At 41.9% G+C, this 26,162-nt stretch overlaps 1 protein-coding gene across 1 annotated transcript in view; it reads right to left on the minus strand.

Moving 5' to 3' along the window:
- Positions 1-343: 343 nt before the first annotated feature.
- The window catches only part of PAX3 (paired box 3), a 96,243-nt gene continuing 70,424 nt past the window's right edge, over positions 344-26,162 (minus strand). The window contains exons 6-9 of the mRNA XM_027049566.2: positions 22,012-22,177; positions 20,703-20,917; positions 2,463-2,709; positions 344-1,963 (exon numbers count right to left, since the gene is read on the minus strand). Of these exons, the coding sequence (XP_026905367.1) occupies positions 1,929-1,963; positions 2,463-2,709; positions 20,703-20,917; positions 22,012-22,177 (663 nt within the window). The 3' untranslated portion in view covers positions 344-1,928. The remainder of the gene's footprint in view (positions 1,964-2,462; positions 2,710-20,702; positions 20,918-22,011; positions 22,178-26,162) is intronic.

Raw genomic sequence — 26,162 nt, forward strand, 5'->3', positions numbered from 1 at the left:
TATACAAAAATAAAACCTTCAGGGGCGCCTGGGGGGCTCAGGAGGTTATGCATCCGACTCTTGATCTCCACTCAGATCACGATCTCATGCGTCATGAGCTCGAGCCCCGTATTGGGCTCTGCACTGACAGCAAGAAGCCTGCTTGGGATTCTCCCTCTCCCTCTCTCTCAAAATAAATAAATAAACATTAAAAAAAAAAAAAAAAGAAACCTTCCGTCATTTAAAAAGTGTGCTCAACCAAGCTTGTTCAAGACAATACAATTGTCAGGTATGTGACCCTATCTGTTCATGGTATAGTCTAATCCAAAAGTCACCATTGTCAGTGAAGTGTGTGTTGTGTGGACTTCCCATACCCGCATTTTTATTAACCCTACAGTCACCAATTCCCCAAAAAAGCAGTATTGGGCAAGTTTTCATAACTGTTTATTCATTATAAATAGTAAATATTTACTGCACTTTTTACATGAAAGACATTTTTACAACACATCGTTGTTGGTTGAGGCTGTGGCACAAAGCCCATCGCCTTCTAGGACCAACGTATGAACTACTCTGGAACTATGCCTAATCTCACTAACCGACTACGTCATCATCCTTAACTCTAAAGGGAATGTATCTGTGCCTACCTCGCTCATGGTTCCAAGAATAGAAAGAAATAAATAACACTGCCTTCCACCTTCTCGTTCCTCGTAACATCTCAAAAAACAAATTTATTGACATTCTAAAATGTCACCACACAAACGTATGTAAACCTCAGTTCCTCTGGTCTTTTAACGTTGGGTATCCTTGTATAATTTAAAAGTACATGAGAGCCACGTGGACATTTCTGTTCTTGCCCTGCCTTTCATAGAAAAGAGAAGAATGTAAACGTCGTCATGTTAAAAGCATTATTCTCGAACACGGTCTCTAGTCAAAAGGAGCAAGCCGGGTGTTGGTTGTCCATTAAATGGCGAACATCATGCATTCTACCGCAATGAATCATGGGCTGCGAAAATAAAGCACCTGCAAAAATAGAGTTCTGATTCTGTTTCTACGGCCCTGGCCACTGCCAGAGCATCCGTGAGGTACACAGTATTGCACACCGATAAGCAGCTGTGGGAACGCACGTCACTCCTTCTCCACCGCGCCCTCCCCCCAGGTTGGCCAGGTTGGCTTCCAAATGAAAACGAACTGGGAAGATGTCACATACTTCTCCCCACACCGAGAAAGAAAACAAGCTTTTCTTCCTGTTACCCCATATCCTGTTAGCAAGGCTGCCCACCCGGGACATTATTTATTGACAACTGGGTTACAAAGGAGGGTGAGATCACAAATAATTTATTTGGGAGGTCCTTTACATCTAGTCTAGCTTCCTAAAAATGGTGCCACTTATTTTTATATCGATTTCCAGTGTGTAAAGGTCAAGGATTCCTCCGTTCCTGCTTCGTTACGTGAGCAGTTTTAAGATCGTAGAAGTGTCAGCATTGAAACATCAAACATGTCATACTTTAGAGCACTTTCTGACTTGACTTTAGAAACATTCTGCTTGCCTGAACCAGTCCAGATAAATCTCACGCACACATACACACACACACACACACACACACACACACACACACGCACACACAAATGGAATGTTTTAGCTCCTTGATCATCAGCACGGAAGAGTTGGGGTATTTGATATGTAGCCATGTTAAATCATTGCCTTCAAATGTTGTGTTTGCCTTTTTACGGTTCCAGGCCTTCCTTTCTTCCATCGCGTTTGTCCAACATGTTCAAAAGAATTTGAGACCAACTACCGGAGGGGGGAAAAAAAGAAAAAAAACCACTCTTCTTGGTCTCCTGTCGAGACTGCCCCCCAAAAAGCTGTTTTTGTTTTCTGAGGAGATTCTTCATGTGTAGGCTGGGGAGACCGAAACAAGGCCAGTTCAAGCTCCAAGTGGACAGTTCACTTACGCGATATCAGGCTTGAGATAATGAAAGGCACCTGTAAGGAAACACACACAGCTCTTTAGGTCACGTTGGGACAATTCACAGCAAGAGGCAAAATCAGCTACAGGCTGACGATGTCATATTTCATACCATGGTATCAAAGGATCGAGACCAATATTTTTATTCCCGGGACAAGTTTGACACAAGTCTGTGTCCTTGGGATTATACCCCATGTGATCCTTGAGCTGACCCCATTAAGAACATGTGTTTCTAATGCCAGGGGTTATTTCATTTTGGCCAACCCTCGTGTTTTACCTAGTGGCAATCAGGTTTCACATCTCAGCAATTAATAACCGCAAGATGTTGTTGACATCAGTTAAGAAAATAATTAGACAAGGGAGCCCTTGCCGGGACAATCGGCTGGCTTTGCCGCAACATTGATACTGGGATGTAAGACCTAATGGTGCCTCTGCTCCCCCCCTCTTTCTTAAGGAAGGGTGGGGACTTTTCGCCCTTTCAGGAGGAATTCCCCCCCCAGAAAGACCAAGGCTTACTTTGTCCATACTGCCCATATTGGTAGCCGGTGACGGGGTCCATACTGTAGCCCGTGGTGCTGTAGGTGGGTGGACAGTAGGACTGAGACGTTGGCAGACTGTCCAAGCTCTTCATATGGTCTAGTCTCTGACTGCAGCTGGCCGACACCGTGGTGGTAGGTTCCAGGCCCCCGGTGAGAGGGGAGAGAGCATAATCGGTCTGGGGCTGATGGGGCACACCACCGTGGTTGGTCAGGAGTCCCATTACCTAAAGTAGACAGGCAGATTGGGAGGAAGTAAGAATGCAGGGCAGACCAGATCAGAGCCGAAAGCTGAAAGCATCACCGGAAAGGTCCCCTTTTTATTTCTTCAGAAATCTGCTGTTATAGGGCCTTCCAGAAGACGATGACTGCAAGGCAAAGGGGCGTGGACACCGCCTCGTGCGCAGTGATAACATCTGACTGCAGTTTCAGAAAAAAGGAAGGGGGGGGGGAAGGTGTAGGGGGGAGCGGGGAGGGAAAAGAAAAAGAGGTGGAAAGAGAGACTCACCATGCCTCTCGTGATAAAATCGGACTAGAATTTCAAAGAAGGGGAAAGGAAGGAGGGACAGAAGGACAGAGGGAGACATTATATCTGTTCATGTAGAGCACTGGCTAATCATAGATTACATCTGGAAGTTTCACATGTGATTTTTAAACACACGTTTGCTTATGTTTTTTAAAAAGCTCAGTGGAGTCAAATGAAATCCTCGTTGTGTATTTTCAGATGTCTAGGTCTACTTTCATAGCGTTCCCTCTCCAGAAGGTTCCTCTCCCTAACGCGGCCATCTTTCAGTAATTAGAAATAATTACTCCCTCCCCGATGTTCCCAAGCGTTTTATTCATCCCTCCCACTACGCGATCATGACTTTGCTCACCTACTTTGAATTATGAGAGTTACCTTTATAGTCCTAGAACCTAACTTGGTACTTGTCACATATTAGGTACTGAGGGAAGGAGGGAGGCGGGGAAGGATGGATGAATGGAAGGAAGGAAGGGAGTAGTAACCAACTGCCTCCATTATCTGCCTTTTCACTTCTTCTCTAAACATTTCATATATAAGAAGTGTTAACAGGAAAGAAAAGGTGGAAATGCAAACATGTTCTAAAAAGTCCATTCGGTGTTGTAAATAACCTTGGAGAGCAAGAGAAATTTAAAAAGAAAAGAAAAGAAAAGAAAGCAAAACCACCTTGTGGTAACAGAATGACTTTCAGATGCGCATGGGGAAGCGTTTCGCAAACTCAAGCTCGCTGACCCTTACAGCCCCTTGTGATGGAAGTTAAGTGGCTAATTAATTTGGCAGCTGGAAAACTGCCACCCGAGAGAGGGAGGGATTTTTCTCGGCTGCTCTGATCTAGCAGCCGGGGTCAAGAAGCAGTTGCAGAAGAAATCCGGTACTGTGTGTAGAGCCCCCCCCCCCAAAATATTACCTGTTTCCCAAGTATTTTAGTGTAGGAGCCCACAACTGCAGGCAATGCCATTATAGTCCTGTTGTGTCAGGGCGCCCGGGTGGTTCAGTCAGTTGAGCATCTGACCTCGGCCCAGGTCATGATCTCGCTGTTCATGAGTTCGAGCCCCTCATCGGGCTCTGTGCTCTGCTCAGAGCCTGGATCCTGCTTCAGATTCTGTCTCCCTCTCTCTGCCCCTCCCCTGCTCATGCTCGCTCTCTCTCTCTCTCTCTCTCTCTCTCAAATAAATAAAAACGCTTTAAAAAATTATTTAAAAAATATTCCTGTTGTATCTGAGGAAGAAATTAAAAGTACAAATAAGGGCAGGAGGAGAGGGTAGCAATGAACCCCAAGCCCCATCTCTGGCCTCGTGCTGTCCCCCGAGGTAATTCAGACCACAAAATCCTGGATGTAGGAGTTCCAGCAAGGGACTACTCTTGCATCCCAGAAAAGGCATCCTAAATTAGATTTCAAAACGGAGGATGCCACAATCCCCTTTGGGAGAGGTCTGCATAATCCTCATAGCCAAACAAAATCTTCTTGAAATGCAGCTTTAAACAGATCTATCTTCAATTAGCCCCATGAGACAAAAGGGGGGGGGGGGTCTGCTTACCACCTTCTATGGATTACCCTTTCTTCCTGTATTTTAACAAATCACCGATTTCCCTCACCTTTTCCCTTAAGAGCTATTCTCTGTTTCCTTGTCTGCCTTTCATTTGACTTGTGTGTGTGAGCATGTGAGAAAGGGGGGCCAGTGTGCAGAAAGGGACACAGCAATACCCAAATTTTTAAAGATGTTCCAGGGGCTCTAAATTTCCTTGAGTTATGTAGCAGAATAGCTTTTTAAAAAGCTTTAAAAACTACATATATTTTAAAAAATAATCATATGTGACAGAGGATAGCTTTATTTTACTGGGCATTTGGAGAAAACGAAAGTCACAAAATAAAGAATCAGTCGGATTCAGAGCTGCAGTACGACAGAGGTCTCTAGAACATGGGGTTCTCATGGGCCCTACCCGACGCCGTTTACGGTCAGTTGATTGCTTCATTTTCTCCTTCTAAAAACTGTGAACATAACCCAGAATGCATTTGAGTTATTTCCTGAATGTTCTTCCACCTGCATGGGGTTTTTTTTTTTCTTTTTTTGCCTTTGAGTTGGTGTAGATGATTTTACAGTATATGTTTGGAACATTCATAAAAATGCTATTGACAGTCTAGTTTATTAAGTATTTTCTTTCAGCCCAAATTATCCATTCGTGTCTCTTAGAAGAAAAGGATCTAAAACGGAAGTCTTTCAGTGCCAAGCACATCCCTTCAAATCATGGGTACCTGGATGGAGAAAATAACGATATGAAAAATGTAACTATTTCAGTGAAAGGGGGGTAAGGACACAGGGCACAAATACTTTACTGCAAATAAACTGTGCTGAGTAAAAACAAGTACTTAGAAAAAGCCGTTTGGTAATTACATGAATCCAGAGAAGAAAAATGGCCAATGGCACTGGGTAAAAAGGAAATACATTTTAAACTAAAATAGCATCCCTTGTGAAAATACTTACTTGTAGTTAATATTATGTTATAATATTATATTATTAGAATTACAAATATAATATATATTATATATTAGTATATTATAAAATATATAATATTAGTATATTATAATTATGTTATGTAATTATAGTATATTATAATTATGTTATGTAATTATAATATATTAATATTAATAAATAGTTAATATTATGTCACTTCAAGGGAGAAAAGGAGTACTCTATACACAATGAAGGTTGAGGAGTGAGAGTGAAATGTTATTCAAAACATGCACACTCGCCCATGAGGTATCCTGTACATTTTTGTGATAAACTTTTTTTTCATCCTCTGCCATATATTTCTTAGTCTGCATAACTTTGAAAGCGGTAATAATGTTGTCCATTGGAGAAAACCTTGAAGATCCGAAAAGAGAAGAAATGAGTCCTTCCTGTAAGCAAAATTCAGCTTACGTTGTTCAGGGAGAAACTTTTTGCAGTTCTGAATTTATGAAATACTTTAGGACAAGACTTAAATCTAAGACCTAGAAGTATATCTGCAGGAGGATGGAGAAGATCCAGCCGTATCTGCCAGAGCCGTTTTCCAGGGCCATTGGAAAGATAGTTCCTTAAGGTTCCAGGCACAGCGTCCTTAAGATGTTGCAGAGCAGGACCCGGTCAGGAGGGATGGCCGCTGCGTAGACGGAACAGGAAGGAATCCGCGCTGGGTCTTCCTATCAGTATTGCCAATGTCACACACAGAAAGCAAGTGACAGCTTCTGCTTGAGCAAGAGCCCTTCGCTCAGCAGTCCAGGACTTGTGGCGGCCAATGTGAAACACTTAAAAGGACCAGAGCCCAACTTTGGTCTTCCCTGATAGAGCCTAAGAGACATATACATTTTCCTACCAGTTCTTTCCACTGTGATGGTCACATATTGCCATCATTTCTTTCTCCAGCATTATTTAAGGATGGGCAAGAGGCACTGGCCCAAAATGGACACTAACAAATAATTCTAAACTAACATGATTGATTTCAGGATTTCACATGGAGAAAACTTGAGAAATGTACATCTTTTCAAATAACTTCTCATTTGAAAACCGAAGAGGATCTCTGTGTCAGGAAGTAAAATAGTGAATATATCAAGGCAACATGCATTACTTTCCCCTAACATAATTTAAAACCTCAAATCTCTATGGAAGGGTCCCATTACACTTTCATGTACATTTCTTTAAAAGCTATTTTGTATTTCATGTGGTTCAAGAGAAGCTATGGAAATTTCTTTTTGTGCTCCACAAAGAAGTTGGTAAACGAACTTCTTAGAGCTCCCCCAATATGGCTATGGAATGTCTTCTAGCCATATTTTCTTTCTAAGAATATTGTCACGATTTCTTTTATACATGTTTTTCCTACAGTAATTTGTCATTTGAAGCCTAAAATAAAATCTCCATTTGTTGCAAAGTGGGGCATGTTGCCCCCTCATAAACCATTAGTGAGCTATTTCTACTACAGGACTGGCATTTTTGCTAATTTTTTTTTTTTTAATTTGGAGTCAAGGGAGGAATAATTGCCCAGTTTTCACAATTTCAGAGGAAAATAAGTGCACTTGGAACTATTCAGTTCTGTCTACGGAACACTGACCACATTCTTACTAAATGCCACAGAAGCCCAGAAGATACAATGACCGAGATCACTGTCGTGTCCCCCTGGGACATACAACTCCTTTGAGTCTGAGTACAGCTCCCAGGTGAGGAGTCTGAAAAGGCCTATTAAGTATATTTCTAAACTGTTACCTCCAAAAACACTTCCCAGACACTGTTTCTAGATTGTTTTAAGGATAAGCTTTTTAAAAAAAAAATTCAAAGCCTTAGAATCATGTGCCGACGCTAATGCTGATGCCTCAGTTATTCGAATGATCAGAGACATTTTCTGAAGATCTCCTTAAAGTCATTCTCCAGGTTCAGAATTCCGACCAGGGTGTTCCTATCTTGACTGGAAGATTATACGGTTCAGGAAAAACTAACTCTTGACAATTGTTCCACGACATCTTTCTCTTGAATTAATTTTCCTATTGTAAGATGAAATATAAAAGATAAAAACCATGGGCCAATTGAAGATTTACATTGAAAACAACGTGTCTGGAAAATATTTGTCTTCGCGGGTTACGGTTTTTGCCATCAGCTGAAAGGGCTCAGAGCTCATCAAAAATCTCAAATGATTTAGCAAATTATGGTGTATATCTCGGTGCATCTTTTTTCCTTAGTGGGAATCCTGGTTCATGTCTTTGTTTTCTTGTTTGTGCCAAACTAATCTTGTGATTTCACATTTAATCATGCACATTTATTTACATTTTAGAAAACTGTCGTGAAATATAGCTATGTAGGATATAAAGGGGTTTTTTTTAGTTTGGGTTTTTTTTTTTTTTTTTTAGCTTCTACCCCCCTCCCAAACTCTATATACTGGTTGTATATATATTGAATTTGGCTCTAATTTATTTTCAAAATGAAACAAAAATACTCAAACGTTTAAGAGTGTGTGTGTGTGTGTGTGTGTGTGTGTGTGTGTGTGTGTGTTTTGCTAACACGGCTGCTCTGGGAGTCATCTGATGGTTATATTTCAGTGACTGTACCTTTGAGGCTTAAAAGCCTAAATTTGGACAAGGGAGAACCAGAACATTGCCTTCAGATTCAAATGCCTTAGGAGTTATCCTGCAGTTGATTAGTATCGAAATAATTAGATTTTTGGCCCTGTCCGTTTAAAAGCTGTAAGAGGGAAGTAGCCTGAGGGCAGAGTTTCTTTAAGGTAAGTATGGTGACCTTCTCACCCACACCCACAGTTATGGGAAGGGCATGGCCGACCTTTACCTAACCAGATAGAACACCAGTGCTTATAAAACAGCTACCACATCCTTATTTTTAATTTTAATCCTTAGCTTACATTTTGCAAGGAGCTATGTTCAATGCATGATTCAAAAGTATGAGTGCCGGACAAGGGTGGTTCATACGCTGCGCGTATTTCTAAGATTTTTTTGAAAAGAGCACAGGAAGTATTGTCTCGGATAAACCCTAAGTTCTAGATGCCCTTTCATCTCCAGCCCTCTGGCCAATCACAGAATAACTTTTGTTTCATAAGTTCTCCAGGGCACCTATTTCTCAATAGAGCTAAGCTGTTAAATTGATAGCAATACTCTTTGGGCCCTGCCGACTAACACTTAAAACCAGGCAAAGACTCAGCACAGAAATGGTTTGCGGTAATGACGTGTATGTGCACACGCATTCACACACACATACACACATGCACGTATACAGTGTTTACTTCTGGCCAATGATGAGCACGTCCATCTAGTACCAACAAAATAAAGCCCATTAAGAAAACGCTTATTCCACCTAAATGAAAAAGTATGCCAGTTAATAACAGTTGGTATTTGACTATGTTAGACCCACCATGGGTCATAATAAAATTCTCATATGTTTTAATTCATTTACGCATGCCTGCATTTAATATGCTTTGTGACCATGTCTACAATTAATATGATTTATGGGAAAAGAACATGTGCAATATTGGGGGGGGGAGAGTATAGCGTAGACTTTTTTTCTTCTATGAATGAAAAATATAACAAAACGGCTCAAGGAAAATCGTTGGCTGTTAGCATATTAAGAGGGACTGACAGAGCCCTGAGTAAACTTGAGGGAGTTAATGATATCCTCTTATCTGACCCTGACACATTTGCAGCATGTAATTTACAGAAGCTCTGTCCAGGGAATCTTGACAAATGCTCCTAACGATGTCAGGGCAATGTTCCATTCTAATGGAAAACAGATGTGGGTCAGATACCCTCATTCATCACTTACCACAGAGAGTCTCAAACTCTCTCTGGAAGGAATGGCATTACCTGCTGTTAACTCTTCCCATCACCACCACAGTCCTCTCCAAGGTAAGTACTCAAACCCATCACCGCTTCAAAAACCTGCCTGAGCACATGACTGTAGAAAATCAAACACATATCTGGGTTTACTTTCATGACCACTTCAGGACATGTTTGCTAAATATTCACTGACCCTTTGGGATCTAGGATTCCAAATCACGAAAGCGAAAAGCTCTACACTTGGGTATCTCACAGTACTTCAGGGATTAAAACTTCATCTCTAATTGCCCATAAACTAAACCTGCATTCCAGGAACTGGAGGGCTGATTCACCTTCATAACCATTCATAAATGCAAATCTTGCTGCACACGGTTCACACACACACACACACACACACACACACACACACACACAAACTTATAATAAACTTGAAGTCCACGTTGGCTTTTAGAAAGAAGGGCTTCAACTCTGCCCCTCTGAAACCATGGATGTTGGGCTACACTGTATTCTCTTTCCCCCGAGATTTTCCCTTCCCCCCGGTGCTCTAACAACATGGAGGACAGACATTCCAGCCTACCAAGGGAGAAAAACAGTGGCCCATCTCAACAAGGAAATCTCTTCTTCCTTCCAGACCATGTGTGATGTAGGCAAATATTTCTATGGCTGCCCAAGTCCTAAGATGGAGTCCTAAGGCTCCATCTACTAAATGCCTAAAATTACAGAAGAGAAGCTTCCCTACCCTTCTCTTCAAGTGAAAGAAGGTATGTTCTCAGGGTAGAGAAAAGAGCCAACTGAAAAGACCAAGTCATACTAATTTAATGAGTAGATCTCAGGAAGGCGATTTCTATTAACCATGGGAAAGCAGAAGGCAGCCTTGCAAACGTCAAAGAATATACCTTTTAAGAAATGTGTTCCTGCCTATTTCACAGGATTTCCGAGATGCATGGACACTTGCAGCAAGGCCATCAATATGGGACGTCTGAGAAGACAGTCTTCCAAGAACCAGAAGCTACTACCCCACTAAGCTAAAATCCTATGTACCTTAATTCTCTTTCTTACCCAACTCCAGGGACACCGAGCCAACACAAAGATGTTGTGTTGCTCATCTACCTGAAATGTGCTTGTGTACTTTGCGATCATCAATTGGACAGTGGCTATGTCTCCTATTGCACAGGCAACTTGATAGATGCTGGGAACTTATGGGGCCCACAGTGAAACCACTTACATGGTTCTCTGAGCTACAGAAACTAAACTTGCACCTCCCGATCTTGACTAAAGAGAGTCTTTGTAATTTACTGACTAAAAGACTATTCCCCAATTAGTAACTCAACTACTCAGATTGTCCCTTACTTTCAAAGATCCTTCCACTGTACCTGTTATTTTAGCTACCTTTATCTTCTACTGATGAGAGAGAAGCATAGCGTTCATCGGATTCGCTTATCTTTCCAGTCCCATCGGAGCTGAACCATAGATTTTTCAAAACGTGTTCATGTCAATATTGTATTTCAATAAATCAAAATGAGGATGAGAAAAGGAACCATTAGGATAACCCTGCCCCTCCCCACTCTAAGGCCCATGGAATGATGGATCATGGCCCTTATTCTTGCTGGAGTGAGTGTTCTTACATTCTTGCGATCTGAATTTCTCTTTAAAAAAAAGTTTATCTAGGGGCGCCTGGGTGGCTCAGTCGGTTGAGCGTCCGACTTCAGCTCAGGTCATGATCTTGCGGTCCGTGGGTTCGAGCCCTGCGTCGGGCTCCGAGCGGAGCCTGTTTCGGATTCTGTGTCTCCCTGTCTCTCTGCCCGTCCCCTGCTCATGCTCTGTCTCTCTCTGTCTCAAAAATAAATAAAAACATTAAAAAAAATTTTTTTTGAAGTTTATCTATTTTTGAGAGAGAGAGCAAGCAGGGAAGGAGCAGAGAGAGGGCGAGAGAGAATCCCAAGCAGGCTCTGCACTGACAGCTCTGACATGGGGTCAAATTCACAAAGGGTAAGATCAGGACCTGAGCTGAGATCAAGAGTCAGACGCTTAACCGACTGAGCCACCCAGGCACCCCGTGATCTGAATCTCTCAAACAAAACTAAGTGTTGTACATTGTATTTCTGGGGACTCTCCTGTCTCAGGCACATGACAATTACTGCATTCTAAGCGGACATCAAAAGGAGTCCTTACTTCTGTACCAGTTTAACAAGAAGATGGAACAGAAGTGAAGACAGTTTAAGCAACGTGCCTGAAGACACACAGCTGATCAGTTTTGGAATCTAGTTGCTTTTGACCTTGAGGCCTCCTTCTTGAGATCAATGGGTTACATCCACACTGCAATCTAGTCACTAGAATTCTCTTGCCTCTCTTTACACCCTTCTCTGCCTTATCTAAACATTATTAAGCAGTTAATAGCTTCTTCCTTAAAATTACTCTTTTGCATGCTACGTTATTATTATTCGGGTGGTGGGGATGGTGTGGACAATGTGTCCAAGTAAAAGATAACATCAGACATTAAATAGAAAGAAAATTCACTTGCGGAAAAAAACCAAGGGAGGCGTTTTAGAAATGGACAACTCATGAGCAGATCTCCACCCATGTTTTCTCTCATTTAGCACTTCCTAGGAAGTGTTCCACAAAACCTGGTAGTTTAATACTCAACAAAAGGGCTCCACAGTTGAATTAGAAAACACTGAATTAGACAAACGTGCTTCCATACTGCAAGCCTTGTCAGAGCCTTTAGTAGTCTCATGGGCCCTGGGATTTTGAAAGATAACACTTATCAAATTGTTGACTCAGAATCCCTTTTCCCCAAACCACTGTTTCAGGGAGCCCACTATGGGGAATGAGCCTGGATTATGAGGCACTGTTTGGTTTCTGGGTGTTCAAAGATGATTATGACCTAGCACCACTCCTCTAGAAGCTCACAGTAAAAGGGGGAATGGGTGCTTTGTTATGTAATACAGCCTGGTACGTGTTTTAACAAGGTGCAAACACACCGATGTACATCAACAGAGGCTGAAAGAAAAAATTCTGCCTGCGAGAGTCATGGACGGGCTGACACTGAACTAGAAATTTTCCTGTGGAGTCACACATAAATAGAGGCTCACCACTACGGAGCGTTCTTAAATCAGAAGTTCAGTTAAATTTTTTTAATGCAAACTGTCCAAAATGAGACATCAGTTTTGTTTTGTTTTGTTTTGTTTTGTTGTAAGATAAAAAGATATTTCTTTCAAGAACGCCTGCCTCCTTCATTGTTCAGGGTTGAGGTTCTCTCACCAGGAGGAAATACCCCCTTCCAGGTGGAAACACTACGCTGTGAGTCTACAAAATGCACTGTCTCACAATCTCCCATCGTTCTCATAGGGACAATCAGCAGGAACAGTGCTGTCGCTCATCTCAGCAACTCTGGTTTACCAAACTCCAGCTAAATGTCAAGTGTAATTTTTAAATATCATACAGTACATTGAAAAATACACACCTCTGATGAAACCCAGACTGTTTCGCAAAAACAGATTTCTTTAGAAAAAAAAAGAAAACAAAAAATAGTACACAACTAATGACTAAAGCCAGTCTTCTGCGTCTGCACTACAAAGCACACATTCAGCCCCTAATTGAATAAATATGCAAGTATTCAGATTTCTGTAGATATTGCCATTTTGCAAATGCAGTAATAAATTAAAAGCTTTACGTTGCATTCCAACCACATATAAAGGGTTGATTCAGACCAGTGGCCTCACACTAGGACCCAGCACGGTCTTCCTGTGTTTTACCGACGACAAAGAAAAACTTTTTATTCTAGTAGCTTCGTTATAGACCCAGCAACCACACACAATTTTTTTCTCCCCCACAGCTAAAAAAATCCAAATGGGCCTAAAAACCATGGGCGTGTTGCGTTTGATTTGTGCAATGTACAGGAGAAAGCAGCTGATGGAGTTTCTATTTAAATCAACTCAGCAGACACACAAAAAATTTAATTCAGCGAGAAAGGTTTGCTTGTGGCTCATTTCAGTGAGATGATGTAAGATTCAGTCATTGATGCTGCTCCCGCCCTTCTTTCAAAAGGAGATTTTGGCCAAGTAGCTGTTTCTTTCAAAATTCTCCCAATCTGTAACTAACTCAAGAGGCTGTGGCCAGAGCTGACACAAACCAGGGCTTTCCTCATATTCTGTAAGGGTAGCAACCACAGCCTTCGGAGAAAAACCAAAGGCACCAGGTCAATTACAGCCTGCACTGAATTCAACAGATGGATTAGCAACGATGTTTTCACCACGGAGAACATCTGAAAACCTAGGTGGGGGGGGGGGGGGGGGGAGGACAGAAACATGCACACAGTCAACAGTGATCCTGGTGTGGCTGAAATGGGCTCATTTATGGTCATAAACATCCTGGAGCCTTCCTCAACACGGGAGACTTTGGCAGCCTTGGATTTGAGCTCACGGCCTGCTTCAGAAATGAAACAATGAGACTCGAGCCTCGGAAGGGCTGCTGCTTTTGCATGGCATGTCTGTCTCTCCGTCCGTCCGAGCTTTGTTTGGACCAATCTCTTTAATCAAAATCCCTCCTCTTTGCTCCACAGGTGACTTTCTAGAAAGTGTAGACAGAGGGAAGCGCCTCTTTGGGACATGGGCTGCTGGGCTGGCTCTTTGCAATGATAAAAAAGGGCGGAGGGCACAGATCCTGCAACCGAAAACAAATGGCCTGGCATGAAGCGGCTTCTGCGTGTACGCCCGAAAACGTCCAGAAAAATCCCTCTCCTGAAACAGGAGCCGGCCCCGCCACCAGGGTGAATCGTACTGCTTTTCCATGGATCAGCGGCACAAGAAAAGGTCAAGGAATTACCACGCCACAGTGAAGAAGATTGCTCCTTGCGTGAAACAGAAAATCACCCCTTGCAACCGTTTTTAATGACTACACCTCATCCACGTAACAAGCTGATCCGCGGTAAGCTAGCCCTTATTCCTTCGCTGGACAAAGAACCATCAACTGGCCTTGCAGCTAAGGAATCTGAGATAATGCGAACACCGTGGTGCAAAAAAAAAAAAAAAAAAAAAAATGACAAGCAAAATCAAAAGCAGTCTTGAGTTTTGTGTACACATATTAACACTCAAATGCTTCTCCCTAATAAGTTTCGGGATTAACAAATGTTTGTCAAAAGAAACTGCGCTGAGCAATTGAAGTCTAATTTAAAATGGAACCACGACGGTCTAATACATATATGCATGAAATGAGGACACTCGCTAACAGGCACGGCTGCCACCAAATATGCAATTTACATACATTACACACTAATAATCTCAATTTTAATATTATTCTTTAAAAGCGACTGGATGGGTGGCGGAGCTAAAGGTTTTCTTTTGTAAAATGCGACTAAGAACAAAAGTTGATCCTGGTTGTCCTCTGCCGTTAACCACGATCTCATTACTGTGAGGAGCTATTGGCTCTTTCTTGGGTCTGCCCCATCCCCTCTGAGCTGCGAGGATACAACCAGACCTCACAGATGAGTGGTCGACAGCCTTGATGAGACGTGCAGACCTGTGCTTTGTTCCTTGGGTGACGAGCGGCGAGCAAACATTCGAGCATTTTTAAGCCTTGTACACAACGAGTCTGCAGGAGAATTTTTTTCTTTCCTCAGCAGATTATCCATGAAATAGGACAGGTGTACTGGTTACTCAGTTACATCTTATCCAAGACCGGGACGAAAATTTGAGATGAGGCCTCGGAGCATAGTTCTTACCGTGGGGATTTATTAATAACAGTTATAGGTTGCTTAACACAAAACTTTTTTTTTTGTAATTTAAGCCTATTTTCTTATTTTGTCGTTGGTTTCACTCATAAACCAGAAACGAAAATCTGCCCATCTGCTCTACACATAAAATGTGTTCATAATAATCCAGATTTATACCAAATGTATTTTTGAGTATTGCTGAATTGAGAGAGCACTAAAAATTTATGGCCTCTGAGGTTGCAAAGAGGATTTCCTCTTTTTTAAGGAGGAAAATGCTTAAAATGAACATAGGAAAGGCTCAGAAAGCTTCTTGGATATCAAATGACTCCGTAGGAAAAAAAAAAGAAAAAAAAAAGGTCCATGATATAAGAGTAAATGAATCAAAACCATATGGATCAAATTTTCCCTAAAATACACAGTTTGAAAAATTAAGGAGGAAAAGTGCTTGGCAAAATGTGTTTTAGGTTTTACCAAACCCAAAACATTTGAAGAATCATTTGCAATGGTTGATGAACCCTAAATGCAGCCAAGTTGGCCCATTTTTGTATACAACATAACAGTAAAAAAAAAAAAAAAAAGAGAGAGAGAGAGCTTTCTAGAAACCATGTAACCCCACCGATACTGTATTTTACTCAAGAAATCATTAGAAGCTGTGACCAAAAACTGTGGTGACTGTAGACGTGGGATGGGGGTGGGGCACGAAATGACAGAAGTTTGTGAAATTAATTGGCCTTGTTTTGGGGGTTTGGCTATGTGTGTTCTGGGGGGGGGGCAGTGAGGGGAGTGTTTCTTGCAAAGGAAAGTTAATTGGAAGAACATGGGCCAAATGTTAATTAGTCTCATGTCTTAAGCATCTGGTAGTATTTCCTCGGCACTTCATACTCCAAGTCGACATTCCTTTTTCTCTCCTGCATGTGCAGCAAGGTGCTGGTAACATGCCATCCGGGTCTGCAGGGGGAAACGCGTGGTCTCTATTTCCCTGCGTTCTGTCTGCATTGTCCCCACACCAAGAGAACACAACTTTTCGAAAGAAGGCTGCTACCAGGGCGGGGCGGGGGAAAGCCCTCGCTAGAGTGTCATTCATGATACAAGCCCCATCTCCTAAAGGCGTTATGTAGTTCAAACAAAATGCAATTCAGAGACGGCAGAAAAGGTTCGGGCCATAGCCTATCCCCTCTGTCACCCATCGCTGAGACTCTTGCCTCAGGTCCCCCTGACAGATCCAGTCTTTAGGGGAATATGAAGGCAAACCCTCCATTTGTGAAGCTTTTGGCCACGCCTGCAGGGAAATCAGGTCAAATATCGTCAGTGCCAGAGCCTATGGAAAACTTGCTAGGCTATGACGCTTCTTCAGCAAGCGAAATGTGTGTACTTTGTGTTTATACAAGAATAACAATTGGAAGAGAGAGATTTGGCTCTTAAGTCCGCCGGTAACGCACCCTGTCATTTAGATGACCGCGTTGCACTGGCCTCAGTTTTTCCATAAGAAAAATGGCCGTGTTCCTCAGATATAGTTACTGATTTCCTCAGAACAAGATAAACTCGCCAACGATTAGGTGGTGCACAGACCCTTTCAGCAACTCGAGGAAGGCTATGCCCAAAGTTCCTAACAGTTTTTGTCAATATTCTGATATTTTGTTCAGATACGTGTCAGTCCATTGCTGCTCAAATCTGGCCAGCTGGACAAGTGTGACCTTCCTGAGTCACTGCTTCACACCTGTCCCTCATGAGGCTGAGACCCTCCCTGAGAAAAGCACTGAGGACATTTAAGAAATACCATTTGGCTAATGGCTCCGATTCCAAGCTTCAGAGGAATCTTTGCTTGAGGGAGCAGACGTGTTGGAGGCTCCAAAAGAAACGCACGCACACACAGAGAAACAATCTGCCCTTCTTTATGGTGGTGTCTATTAATTTCTTGACAGGAAACTAGAAAGCCCACGCCATCACAGTTCACACACATTCTAGTTCGTGAGTTCCAAGTGTGAATGGCCAACACCACTAGAAAAAGAGTCAAATAAAATGGGCAAATTATTTTCAACATGTCAACCAGCCTCCACTGGAAAGATCTACAATGAATTGACCATAATAACTCCAAAACCATTAGGCCCAATTCCATTTAAGTTAGTAGGTAGGGAAAGGCCTCTGATGAAATGTAACGATAGAAAGAAGAAAGCTATATACACTAGTATCTCAGATATATATATATATCTGAGATATATATATATATATTATATTTATATATATATATATATATTTCAAAGTTTATTTATTTCTGAGAGAGTGTAAGCAGCGGAGGAGCAGAGTGAGGGGGAGAGAGGATCCAAAGCGCGCTCCGTGCTGACAGCACAGAGCCCAACGCAGGGCTCGAACTCACCAACCGCGGGATCATGCCCTGAGCCAAAGTCAGATGTGCAACTGACTGAGCCACCCAGGTGCCCCAGTTATGTGTTTCTTTAAAGGCATAAGACTCAAAAAAGCTGGAAGGCAATATGCAAAAATATTAACAGTATTGCCCAGGGGAGTTTTTTTTTCCACTCTGAAGACACTCTTAAAAAAATGTTTTCCATTTTCTACAATAACCATGTAGTACCTTTATTATTGCGGGAAGTTAAAAGATTGGTAGACAAACTGAGTGAAGCTGAAAAAGCATGTAAAAAATGTATTAGCAAGAGTATCAGTTAACCTGAACCAAAAGTTTAGAAAATTTGTCTCTACTAAATGATTTTAAAATATGACAAAAGCCCCCCCCCCGACCCGCCGCTATTTTTCATGAAAACTGTTTCCTCTTTGCCCAACTGTGTACTTTCATGGGGGAGATCCTACTACGGGCCAAGCCTCCCAGCTTCCACCCTCAAATCTCTCTATCTGGTGGTCTTCAGCAGGCCTCAAGCAAGCTCTCTGAGCCTCGGTTGATTTGTCTGCATATCAGATGGTCCAGAGAGAAGCAGGGGAAATGGAGGAGTAGGAGAGGAAGAGGAGACATGGAAGGATTAGTTCCATTTTGAATATCATATGATCTAACATGTTAATAAGCACTTCTATATAATAAGTCATAAGGCTGAAGACCCTTCCTCTTTGTTTATTTATTTTTGAAAGAGAGACAGAGTGAGCAGGGGAGGGGCAGAAAGAGAGAGAGGTGGGGGGGGGGGAGAGAGAGAACCCCAAGCGGGCTCCACGCTGTCGGCGCAGAGCCTGACGCAGGGTTCGAACTCGTGAACCATGAGATCGTGACCTGAACTAAAACCAAGAGTCGGATGCCTAACTGACTGAGCCAACCAGGTGCCCCTAAAGACCCTTTCTTTACTCTCTTCTTTGGTTAATAGGTAAACCGGGCTGTTCAAAGTGGCCTCGTCTTCAAGTTGTCTTTACAATATTCCTAACAAAGCCAAACAACCAAGGCTTGGTCCTCCCCCCTTGCTTAAATAGAGGCGATCCTGAGAAGTGATGAATCCCAAAGCTATAGAAATCCAAGTTCTAATTTCCAATTCTCCTACTCTGTTGTTTTTTAAATGTTTGGCATGATTCTGATCCACTCGCCATCTTTCACTCCCCAGCTCTGCCTGAAGAAAGAAGGAGGAATTTCATCATGCATTATTTGTCCCTTTTCCAACTCACTGGGGATGTTGTGAGGACTAAAACAACATGGATTCCTCGTGGTAGTTTGAGGGGGAAATGTCTGGCTGAAATGCAAAATATCCTGAATATGTATGAAGTAATAGGTGAGAAAATTAACAGAATATGGAAGAGCATAGAAAAGAAATACTAGAGGAGTTGCCTGTGGAATTTTCCATTGCTTGATATTGGAATGATTCCCACTCTACTGTCAACTCTGGAATCATAAAATGAAAGATTAACAGTTTCAAGACTAAGTGCTAATAGCTCCAATTATATACTATAAAACATATAATATAATATACTGATTATAACATACAAGCTCATACGCTTACACGAAGCCATGAGTTTCACTTCTAGAATACAGATTTGTGTCATTCTTCTGGTTGCCGCTGAACAGGAAAGAAATGCCAAGGGAGTGCTGGGTCTCACCTTACAGAAGCAGTTAGGGTTATTGAGGGTTACTTTTATTAAAACATTCAACCAAACCGTGTTCAAAACAGCTCTGCTATGGCCCCAGACTACTGATGCTAAAAACCGCAGAGATAACTACTTCTGATGTAACTTCTAAACTGTGGAAGAAGCTTATACCCTCTAAATCTGGGCATTTTAAAGAGGAATCTACTAATCGAAGTCTATGGTTTTCATGCAAAAGCACATTTACAAATGCCAGCACTTGGAAATTAAATGTATTAGAGTCCTGTAAGAAGCACGTTCATTGTTTTCATGTTGTTATTTTTCAGCCGAGGTTTAAAGCCACCTCTTATTTCTTATCCCAGGATGTGCTATAGGAATCTATGAAACTTAATTACATTGACTGTTACAAAAAAGGATTTATGAACTTTTGCCTTTAGGCAGAAATGTTTATTTCATTGCCTTTGCTATTCATTCTTTTCAACTCCGACGGCTTTGAACTTTTCAGCTGCTCAGAGTTATCACCCTCGTGCAGAGCCCAGGAACTGCACTCCCAACACACAAACCACAAGTTGAAGAAAACGAAGAAGGCGAAGATATATGAGTCGTTATTTTGGCCACCCTTTGTGCCATTAAAATCTCATTTTCTGCCTATTAGAATGCCCTCTTGGTGCTTAGGCAGCGGTGATAGTCGGTGATTAGTGTGTAATTGAGTATAATTGTCTTTTCACTTTTCATTTCTGTCATTCTGAGCTTCTCTCTGTTTTTCTCACCACCAAGAGGAAAAAGGGGGTTAAGAAAAGATAAAGCTGTTAAAACTCTCACTCTCCGCCCTGAAGAGATTCTCGATTGCAATTATAGATTGCAACCCCTTTGTGACATTTCTCCAAATTTAGTGGGCAGCTATCCTCACCACCTGGGCCAAGAGCTCTCTTAATAAAATCAAGCGATCTGTATTTAAACTAGTGCTAATAATGTCAACCTCACACAGATGCCACATGTAGGAAATTTATCCAACCCTCCAACATGCAATTACCAAGGCAATTTATTAATATGATCTCTGAAGAAAGGCTCACAGTCCAATGCAAATTAGAAAAACAATTACAACATTCAAATATCTATATATTCCCAAAGTAGCAGTAATTCGCCTAATCTGTGCATTTATAACTCATTTATCCCAGAGTTCTGTAGTCCTCAGCTGATCTCTCCCCACGCAATTTGTTTGCTTCCCCTCCGATCGCTTTATAAAAGCTTTGGTGTTTTCATATTGGGTGCTTTTGTTCACAACCGTATCAGCTGATCAAGTACCTTTTTGAAAACAACAACAACAACAACAGCAACAAAGGTGCGTGAGCTTCTGACCCAAAGCTCAGACCTAGGGGTGGAGCCAACCACTGCCTTGACAATTCGGGGTAAACAAAGAATATCCACGATGACCTTAAAAATCACTTGGGTTTTAAGTCCAAGCTCCAACTTTTGATACGCGCCCGTAGGAAGGGTGGAGAGAAAGGAAACCAGAAAACTGAAATCATGTGGCTTGTAGAAAGAATACATTATGGTTTAAATTTGGCAATTCATTATACGACCGCCTCGGGGAATTGACTGTTCGGTTCTAGTATACAGCAAATCGTCTGTCTGGAAACACGGGACTGACCTGAGGTGAAAGGCCATTGCCAATGGCGGGGTTCATGGGGTTGGAGGGCCCAGACGGAGGCACAAAGCTGTCTGTATAGCTGGAAAATCCATGCCTGGTGCTGGGGAGGCAGTAGGCAGTGTTGCCGTCTGGGTTCGAAGGAAGAGTGCTTTGGTGTACTGTGCTCGGAGGAAGAGGCTGAGGTCTGTGAACGGTGCTGCTGGGATCCGACACGGCTGCAAGGGAGAAGACTGTCAGCTCGGAGGCACCGGTGCAGGCCAGCAGAAGACGGTCACATCACCGAGCCACCGGCGGTATCTACCGCTCAGACCAAACAGTAATTTCAAACTGCATTCCATAACATGCGTATAGAGCCACTCATAACAGCCACAGCCACATCCCTGCACTTACGCGCAAGTACGTAACTGACGTCCATACTTCCCTGGCATACTCACCCAGAAAATGAGAGCAGAAATCACGTTAACAATGATAACGAGCCTATTTTGGTAGCGAATGTTATTAATCAGGGTAAGGATTAACCAGTGTCAGAATCGCAAGGCTTACATTTCTTGTCAAATATTCTTTCTTTTTTTTTTCATGTTTATTTATTTTTGAGAGAGAGAGAAAGAGAGAGAGGACCAGCAGAGGAGGGGCAGAGAGAGAGGGAGAGAAAGAGCATCCCAAGCAAGGTCTTTGCTACCAGCTCGGAGCCCAACGCAGGGCTTGAACTCACCAACGGTGAGCCAAGGTCAAGCCAAGATCAAGAGTCAGACGCTTACCGACCGAGCCACCCAGGTGCCCCCGGTCAAACGTACTTTTCAAAGCACCTAAATATTCGTGTGGAACGTCTGCAGTGCTATCTTTCGTAATCCCAAGTAATTTATCACTTATCCCATTTACCTCTGTATGCCATCCAGCAGTGACTTTATCAAAGCTTACCTTCGCTCGATTACTATTGTTAGTAACCATCACAGGACTTTAGTTAACTGCAGACTGGAGTACAAACGAAGTAAAATTTTAATAAAGCCATAGCTAATCCCATATTGATTTAGGAGAGCTGTTTTGTTTGGTCTCATTGTTTTTGTTTTAAAATAATGAAATCGTATTACATTATAGCACGGTTCATCTAGAGAGATCCAAATAATGTCATAGAGCCAACTATGTTTCTGAAATGTGACAGGTACATGTAGGATCACCTGATACCATGCAATCAACCTACAAGTAGCAACAACGTCAGCATCGCCCCGGGTTCCCCTGGCTGTGTAAAACAAGCAGCAGAGAAAGCCTTGGGAGTTACGCTTCAACCCCTGGACTCCCCCTTCCCCCATACCTTGCGGAATAGCTGTGGGCTGGTAAGATGTCTCCGACAGCTGGTATGTTGGCAGAGTCGGCATGGCGGTGGGAGGGAACCCCCCCGGAATGAGATGGTTGAAGGCCATCAGTTGATTGGCCCCAGCTTGCTTCCTCCATCTTGCACGGCGGTTGCTAAACCAAACCTATGGATTTAATTTAAAATTTGAGGATTTCACTGATGAAATAATAGTACATTCTTAAAGAATTTTTCATGCTAAAACAGATGAAAGGCCCCTTACGGACCTTCTGTGTTGTATTGTCAGGGGAGAAAGGAGAGTTAAATGTCAGGGGTCGGGAGAGGGGTTTCCAGGACCGACCATGGGCCCGTGGAGCCCCCACAAGCCCCATGGCGACCATGGGCAGGGATGGCTGAGCATGACTGGGAACCACAGGAGCTCTCCACTGTCCCCATCACCAACATCTACCCACCTCGATCTCTTTCCACATCGAAGCGAGGACACAAGCACCTCTCGGACCCATACGTGACATATATCCTAATTAGGGCTTGCCTATCACGCTAACTTTGTATTTAATATTTTCATCAGTCTGACTTAGCATTTCTATGTTATAAGCATAGCTCCCGTGTCGTGATAATTGGTTAAATGAAGCCATCTTACCATCTCTTTCAAAGCTGACACATTGTTCTGGTCTTAATGGAAATAAATGCCAAAGAGGTAAGTATTTCAAGAAATGAAAGCATTTTATTTAAGAAGATCCTTTAAATAATTAGTTTATTATTTCTCTCAACAACAGCTTAAAGCACCTAATCTACGCTATGCCAAGCACTATGATAACCACATATACTCAGAAAAACTTTGGTATAATATAGTAAAATGCCTTGAAAGAATTCAAAGTAAGTAGCCGGAGAGATGGCAACCATAGGGGTGAGAAATGTAACTTTACACCCAAATGTTAAGCAACTGTGATATAAGGCTTTTAATGGGACCCATCATCTTGCTCAATTCTTACAGCTGCAGCTTCAAAGTGGAACCTTTTTTTAAAGTTTGTTTATTTATTTTTGAGGGCAGGAAGGGGCCGAGAGAGAAGGAGAGAGAAAATCCCAAGCAGGCTCTGCGCTGTCAGCACGGACCTGACACAGGGTTCCAACTCGCGAACCATGAGATCATGACCGGAGCTGAAGTCACTTAACCAACTGCGCCAACCAGGCACCCCTTAAATGTGGAACTTGGGATGATTTGAGACAGCGTGTATGTGACGTTTCCCTTAAAATTAGAGAGTATTTCTACCAACTAAAGATAGTCTAAGTCCTATATCAGAAGTTCGTTGAAAACTTCACATGGATAAAGTACTGTGCTTGCGGGTCAGAGGGAAAAAGGGATGAATAAAATGTCAGAATAAGCCAGAATTCCCTGCACTCCAGCAGCTTTCAGACTTGTCCTCTGGAATGCACAGAGCCCTTAAGGAAACCAAAATAATCGCTCCCTGGAAGCAGAAGCTCCATATTTGGAAATGCAGAGAATCAGGGAGCGTTTGGAGTGGAGACGGAATTTGAATTCATGTTAGAATATGGATATGATTTTAACAAAAGGTCACTCCTGATGGAGGTGATAATACAGGAGACCAGAGTGTCCAAGAAAAGGTAAGACCTGATTTCCTTACAGAGCAAGGTTAACAACTAGACAACTTCATTGTTTTGTTTTTAAGTCATGGAAACTTTTAACAGAGTGGGGGGAAGACTTTCTCCATCTTGGAGCAAGAAAACCCAGTTTAACAAATACCTTGCCAAGGTATCTGCTTAAACTTTTGTGATTCACCCAAGCGTTTGCCTGGAAAGCAGTCTGGTGTTCTCCTGGCTTGTTGTAAGACACTGGTAAGGAAAGCTGTTTGAACTTCCTCAAAATACTAGCATTTAATGCTCCTTAAGTTTCCAACAGGAAAAGAAGGGAAGTCAATATTTTCCCATGTTGATACATAATTGAATTAGAGTTTTACTTAACTTAATAAATTGCCACCTGGGATAATAGAACCATGAACAGCAAGCAGTCAATTTCAGGTTTGTATCAACTGTGTTTTCTCACCGCAAAGCTAAGCATCTGTTATCATGACTCCCAGAAGTGCTTAGCACAAGCTGTTTGGGGCTGAAGGAGGCTGAGAGTAAGGAATGTGGGCTGTGTTCAAGCCTGAGTGTATTGTACTATCCCACACACCGTGGTCGTATTTTATATTATAAACCCTTCAGATTAATGAGTCACACTCGGCCCAGGTGAAGTGATCTCTGACACCTATGTGCACTGTAGGCTGGGAAGAGAGCTGAATTTTCAAAAGTTCACTCATTCGGACTAGCTATCCTCCCTTCTTCTGTTGAGATCGTTTATGAAGAACTGAGTCCGTACTTCCATCGTTATCAGAACATGCTCCCGACCTCTCTGTGCCAACTTCCTTCTGTAACCTTTAGATAAGTAGACCAAGTTTGATTTATCCAGTGGGTGGTGATGCCTGATCACTCCTTCAGTCTCAACCTACTTTTGATCCAAGATCACTCTAACTCCTCCATAACCCACTTTTTTTTTTTTACATGAAAAATGTCTTTGCTCAAACAAGAAGTAATAAGAAACATCACGACTTCCTACAAATATCTTCAGGCATCCGAAAGACTAGGGATGTATGGTTTTGGGGGGTTTTCTTTTCATTTTTCCAAAATGATACAAATACTGAAGACACTGAGTAAACCTACCAGGAGTTGTATTTAAAAGTTCTTAAAGTATTTACAATGCGATTTCTATTATACCTACAACAAAAGATGACGAGAAATCGTTGGGGGAAGCAAATCTTTACTGCAAAACAAACCTTCGACAGGAGGTTCAAGAGTTTGCCAGTGGAAGGAATTTAAATGATGTTTAAATTTAGGCTAAATAAATCCAGAGGGCTATTCCTGAGAGAACCAGAGATTACTAAGGACTGTCCTTCCTGTCTCTAGCCATTTAACCAGATTTTTTATTATCTTGCCATTGCATTTCCTAGAACCAGCTGTATCTGCCAAAAGAAACATTAATATATATATTAACAATAATATATATAATTTTATATATATTTTATATATAATTTTATAATTACATATATGTGTGTGTGTGTGTGTGTATATATATATTTAAGAAAGTAGTCCTTGCCTTCTTTCTACTTTGAAACTCATAAAAGACATAGCTACTGTTTTTAATAGGAAAAAAGTGTCCTTGAAATAACCTTCATTTTCAATATCTAAACTGACCAAGCACAGGGATCCTGGGGTACTGTTATGACCCCATCTTTGACTGAAAGACATTCTCTTAGCGTTCAGAGGTCTTATGTTGTATCACTAACATTGTATTCAATATTGTATCACTAATTCCTAAACATCAATGATTCATCTACTAAATGAGCTGGGTGAGTGCACCACACTGAATAACTTCATCTGAAACGGGTGGAATGCATTTATGACTCAGTTGTTACAATTACTAGAAACTGCTCTTTGTTCTGAAAAGAATAGCATGGGCAACAGAAACAAACTGGCCTCTGATGTTCCAAAGGAGAATATGGGTCTTGCATCAATTTCTTAGCCAGTAGGGCAGAAAGAACAAGTTTTACAAAGTTGGCTACCTACGTGTTAAATGTAAGTCTATGATCTATAATTCAATGTAATCTCACCCTCCCCACACATTACCTGGCCTCCCACATAACACCTAACATGGTAAGGAAGTGGGGCAGGAGGCACACGTTGGTTGATAACGATATCAGCTACAGCTAAACGCTGATAATTAACTTGTATAATACCACAGGGCATCAAAACCCTCCCTCAAAGCAAGTTTTTAATTCATCTGATGAACTGCCACCTGGTTCATTTTCATCTGCCCCCGGATCTTTCCCTACTGGTCCCTCTACAGACCCCTTCCACAAAGCTGTATTCCTGCCTTTGGAAATGATCTTCAGACCCATTTCTGAGGTACTGTAATATCCAATGAATTTTTGAAGCAAAATTTAAATTGATTGAAAGATCCTCATCACATCATGATAACTGTGGGAAAAAAAGATAATGATCCACAAAAAGAGAATAAGGTTTTCTTAAACTTTTCTCTTCTTGGGTCATAACCAATTTGTCCAGACTTTCAACAATACAAGTTGAAGAAAGCTTTG

This window comes from Acinonyx jubatus, chromosome C1, assembly GCF_027475565.1.
Source record: "Acinonyx jubatus isolate Ajub_Pintada_27869175 chromosome C1, VMU_Ajub_asm_v1.0, whole genome shotgun sequence".
Classification (NCBI taxonomy): Eukaryota; Metazoa; Chordata; class Mammalia; order Carnivora; family Felidae; genus Acinonyx; species Acinonyx jubatus.